Source organism: Hordeum vulgare, chromosome 1H (genome assembly GCF_904849725.1).
Source record: "Hordeum vulgare subsp. vulgare chromosome 1H, MorexV3_pseudomolecules_assembly, whole genome shotgun sequence".
Lineage (NCBI taxonomy): Eukaryota > Viridiplantae > Streptophyta > Magnoliopsida > Poales > Poaceae > Hordeum > Hordeum vulgare.
The window spans coordinates 407,535,255-407,540,681 of NC_058518.1; the positions used below are offsets into that span (position 1 = coordinate 407,535,255).

The 5,427-nt window shown below is 50.2% G+C and overlaps 1 protein-coding gene across 1 annotated transcript; it reads right to left on the reverse strand.

Moving 5' to 3' along the window:
- Positions 1-4,240: 4,240 nt before the first annotated feature.
- Positions 4,241-5,201, reverse strand: LOC123440839 (formin-like protein 18). The gene has a single exon (XM_045117388.1). The coding sequence runs from the start codon at positions 5,120-5,122 to the stop codon at positions 4,661-4,663; it is 462 nt and encodes a 153-aa protein (XP_044973323.1). The 5' UTR covers positions 5,123-5,201; the 3' UTR covers positions 4,241-4,660.
- Between the last annotated feature and the right edge of the window lie 226 nt (positions 5,202-5,427).

Below are 5,427 nucleotides of genomic sequence, written 5' to 3' on the forward strand. Positions count from 1 at the left end.
CCGCTTTGCCATTTTGTGGGGAGGTATGGGGGCAGGTAAGACGAAACATGATGCCATGGGAGGAGAAGAAGTCATGGAGCACCGTGGTGAGGAACTCGCCGCCATTGTCGCACTGCAAACAACGAATAGTGACGTGATACTGAGTGAGAACGTAAGCGAAGAAGCGCTGCAAAGTGGCACAAGTATCGGATTTGGCACGAAGAGGGAAAGTCCAAGAGTAATGCGTGTAATCATCCAAAATAACAAGATAGTATTTATAGCCGGAAAAACTAACAATGGGAGAGGTCCACAAGTCACAATGTAAGAGTTGAAACGGTGCGGTGGTGTAGGAAGTAGACGTGGGGAAGGGAAGGCGTGTGTGCTTGCCTAACTGGCAGGCAATACAAAGGGGTGAGGGGGTTTTATTACATTGGGAGGGAACATCAAAGGGAAAATAAACTAGGGTGGAGGAGCTCGGGTGCCCGAGCCTCTTATGCCAAACATCCGACGAAGTAGTGGCGAGGGCCACCGGCGTAGCGCTATCAGGAGTGCCGGAGACGTTGGAGACGCGGTAGAGGTCACCGGAGCTATTGCACCTCAGAAGAACCACCTTAGTGCGAAGATCCTTCACGGAAAAACCAAAAGGGTCAAAATCCACAGAGCATAAATTGTCACGAGTGAATTGGCGCACGGAAATGAGGTTTTGGACAATGTTGGGGGAGAGGAGAATGTGAGTGAGGTAGAAGGGTCGAGAGGAAAGACGGGCGTTACCGACAGCGACGACCGGGAGACAAGCCCCATTACCGACAATAATGTGGCGAGAATGATACGCTAATAGAGGATGAGACTTGATCAGAATACCTGGGTCCCCGGTCACGTGGGAAGAAGCCCATGTGTCCATGATCCACTCGGCATGAGGGGAGAAGGCAGTCCCATAGCTCGGTGCTGCGTGGTACATGGCCGTCGCGTCCCAAGTAGGAGGGGAGCCGGAGTAGGGAACGGGCGGCGCGGTCGACTGGACCACCGGTTAGGCATGCGTCGGGGCGCCGGGACGAGGACCAAGGATGCCGGACGAGTTGGGCGGGATCCACGGCGCACGGGGCGGCGGGAACGGCATCCCGACAGGGGCAAAGTACCCCAGCCAGGGCTGCTGATGGGAGCCGCGCCCGCCACCGGGAGGTGCGTCACCGCGACCGCGGCCACGGCCACGCCCGCGTCCGCCACCAGCACCATGGCCACCGCCGCGGCCGGCGTAGGGAGCGCCGCCGTGGTTTCCGCCGCCGCGCCCACCGCCAGGAGGGTTGCCACGGCCGCGACCACCATCGCCACGATCCCCGCCGCCGCCGCACCCACCGCCGCGCTCATCATGGATGGCCAGCACGTGCGCGCCCTCAGCGAGCGCGCTTGTCGAGGGTGAGCTCCGCAAGGGCAAGGCGCGAGCTGGCCTGGGCGAAGGAGGGAAGAGGCACGATGGACTGGATGATGGCGGTCTGGAGCTCGAACTTTTTCCTGATGCCATCGAGCATCTGCAGCGTCAAGGTACGATCAGAGACGGGCTCGCGAACGTCGGCGAGGGCGGTGGCGATGTTCTGCAGACGACGACAGTAGTCGTTGACGGATAGATCGCCGCGAACGCACGCCCATAACTCCTGTCCGAGATGCATCGCGAGTTCCGCCTCGTTCGCGAGGAAGTACTCGTGGAGGCGCTTCCAGATGGTGTAGGCGGTGGAGTCGGCCGGGGCGACGACATCGAGGAGAGCCCCGTCCACGTGGCAAAGAACCACAGCACGATCGTGTTGTCGTCGTCGCGCCACTGCGGATTGGAGAGGCGATCGACCGCACCGTCCTGGACATGGTTTTCAGCGTGGTAGCGGGCGAGGATGAGGTTGAGGAAGTTGCGCCACCGGATGAAGTTTGTCCCATCAAGGGACAGCTTGAAATCCACAACATCAGATATGCTGGAAGGGAGGCGGGAGGGTGGTGGAGCAAGGAGGTTCGCAGCCGGGAGGGGCGCAGCCGGGGCAGTGGAGAGGGAGAGGTCACTGGGGAGGGGTGGTGCAGAGTTGAGATCGGGAGAGAGAGTCGCACGGGGGCGATCCGGAGAGGCAGGGGTTGTTACGTCGGCAGCGGTGCCAGGGGGTGGGGAGTTGGGTTGGGAAGACATGGATCGGTAGCTCTGATTACCAAGAAGAATTGTGGAACAATGCACACTTTACTCATCAAGAGATTACACATATATATACACCAAGGGTCACCACCGATCCCTACATGCAAGGATATGAAGGAGGTGGTGCCGCAGTCATCCCCAAGACTAGGTGTGGTGGTTACAGTGGATAAGTACAAGGAAACGTTATGCACAAGGAACGTAACAACTCAACAAATTCTACAAAGAGGTTTGAGTGGATGAAAAATTTCCTCCAAAATTTTGTACAAATAGATCCTATGAAAAAATTCCTAAGGATGCCAATCCTACGAATCAAACGACCATCAAAGGAAAAATTCCTAAGGGACTAAATCCTCCAAAAATCATATTCAATTCCTTTGAATCAAAGGAGCCCTTAGGGATTCCACTACAGACTACATACAGATGTATATAATTCGCTTCTTTTTTCATATGTAGTCCGTAGTGAAATCTTTAAAAAGACGTATTTAGGAACGGAGGTAGTAAGTTGCAACTTCAACCCTTTTTTTTTCGAGGGAACTGCAACCTATTACACAGAAGAAATTACGGAACACTAGTAGATCAACAAATTAGGCTACTCCAGCAGCGGTATCACAACTTCAATCCATAGCACGCTCTGGGCTTCATCCCAGCTATTGGATGATCTTCCATCTCAAGAAGTACTGAGAGTTGTTTGCAGCAAAATGAGATACCTAAGATCAAAGTTTTGAAATCCCAAGAGTAAAGAGGAGAAGGTTCCCGGACCACTCCCCCCATCGTTTGACATCATTATTGAGAGTAAAGATGAAGATAAAGAAACATGTGGGCTATGTCAGGAGCAAACGCCTCCACACCTCTTCCTGAGAAACACAAGCAGTCAAAGATTCCATTATCATTTCGTAGGACATTTTTGCATTGCATGGCTGGTGCCCTCAATGCAGCATCAGTTTTTTTTCATGAAAATGGAACTTTCTGAAACAAGTCAAATGAAAGCAACTGTTCACTCAGAAGAAGTACTCATCATACAAAAAAAAACAGGGAAGCAGGGAATAGACAAGATTAAGCAACTACCCGTCAGAATGAACCAATGGAGGAACTAGCAACAGATCAATCATGTGCAATCTTCTTTAACAAAGGAAACTCGTTTGGCCCCGCTATACAGATTGATGAGAATCACTTTTGTCTCATGGCCCGAACAACGCATATTAAGATTTGACACACAACATAATCAATTCATCTATACATCTCGATGCATCTGTGTTGAATGTGCCTGATTATAGAGCTCGCGGAAAATCCAAACTGAAAATGTGTTAGCGTCTACTATGTTTCTTTAACATGATATACAAGGCTTAGTCACCGTGTAACATCAAGTCATCAACCAAAAGCACCTCTGCCAGAAATAAGACTGATTTTACCATGCTGACGATGATGTTGTCTAGCAAATCTATCAAGCAAAGGGTCAATTATGTTACTATCGTAAGGACCAAAGGGCTGATATGATAATTGTAACATAAAGACCAAAGGTAGGTCATCAACATATCTACATATCAACAAATATTGGCTTGACTGTGTTGTTACCATACGGACAAACATAAGGAAGTTTGGTGAACCAAACCATGCCACACCGAACGTAGGGTTGAAACAAACAAAGGGTTGTCAAGCAATATAATCAAGCCAATAGTAATGTGAAATGGTTTGGTTGTCAACATGCCACACCAACCACAGGATAACTTCATATTTTCTATAAAAAAATACATGTAGAAATAACAAAAAGAACTGGACCAAATTATTATGTTCAAATAGCTGACGTTAGTTATCAGACTACCACTGAATATGTGATTAGGTAATTAGCAGCATTTGCAACAGTTTTAAGCCAATCAGTGGGGTGTTCAGTCTCATATGTCCTTCTGTTTATTAATTTCAGATGGAAGTTCATAAATGCACCTAATCCGTACCTGCCTGAAAGAATTTATTGCACTTCAATCCCTCCTAGCGGAACACCTACTCCAATGGATGGCAGTACCACACACTTCACCAGCCATTCAAACCACAAGATAAAATGGTAGTACCACTGACAGTTCAGCATTCATAGTGATCGAGTACAAAAAAAGCAAAAATTTCCATGATTCCTGAGTCTGATTGAAAACCAATCTCCCAACAAATAATCATAACCACTAAAACCATGCGACTATCCATAAAAAGATACATTTGCCCACACAGCCCTAGTATTTTATTAGTAGTAACAGATATGGGTAACATGACTAATCACCACCACCGCTTGCAGATAAATCTACAGAGGTTCGAATACGACACATCACAAACATTCATGAAAATTCACACCCGTCGCAAGTTCCTCTAAGCCTCCATTAGCTCATCAATATACAGTCACAACCTCAAATGCATCCAATCAGTGGTAGAGGAATTATTCTGAACATTACCTTCAAACAAAAGATTCCAAAATGCAGACATTTTCAGGAGCTTGGGTTTCTTGGGACCCTGTCACCGTCCGAGCAGAGGAGGTTACCAGCCGTGGAAGATATCGGAGCACTTGCCCTTGAACCAGCGGAGGCCCCTTCTCAGCGACGACTTCACTTTCCCCTCCACTGAGTAAGCCTTGTAGCTCGCCACCCGCCGCCGCCGCTTCATCTCCGGGTCGCTGAAGCACCACATGTTGGCGCTTCCACCACCCCCGCCTCCCCCTCCGCTGCCTCCGCTCCCCACGCCACCTTCCCTCCTGCCCGGAGGAGGGGGCAGTGCGAGGCGCGGAGGTGGTGGGAGAGGCGGAGGCGCCGTCGTGTAGATCTCGATCCGCCGGTCGCCTGCGCCGGGGAAGGCGCCGTCTTTCGGCGCGGAGGAGAAGTAGCCGTTGGCTTGTGGGGAGACGGAGGAGAAGTAACCATTGCCGTGGAAGACGGTGGGGTCCGGGACCGAGGACGGCGGGGGGCGGAGGTCGCGATGGTAGGGGCGGTGGTAGTCGGCCATGGAGAGGAGGGGGGGAGGAGGTGGTGGCGGTGGAGATGGGGGAGGAAATGGATGCTGGGAAATTTTGGAATAGTCGTTTGGCTTTTGTTTTGATTCGGAAGGACAGTGGGAGAAAGGGAAAGAAGAGGACACACCAAGAATTTTCCTTCTTTTTTTTTAGTATATAAGAATTTTCCTTTTCCTTCCGAGAAGATGTGGAGTTTTATTTTTCTTATTTCAATCCCTGGGCAGAAAAAGACGATAAAAAATCACATATATACTGTAGAATTTTGGCTTGGTCATATAAACCTTAGAAGCTCTGACAT

Bases quoted from the DNA above. Each gene is read 5' to 3' on its own strand.
- LOC123440839 (XM_045117388.1), bottom strand. From the start codon at position 5,122: ATGGCCGACTACCACCGCCCCTACCATCGCGACCTCCGCCCCCCGCCG.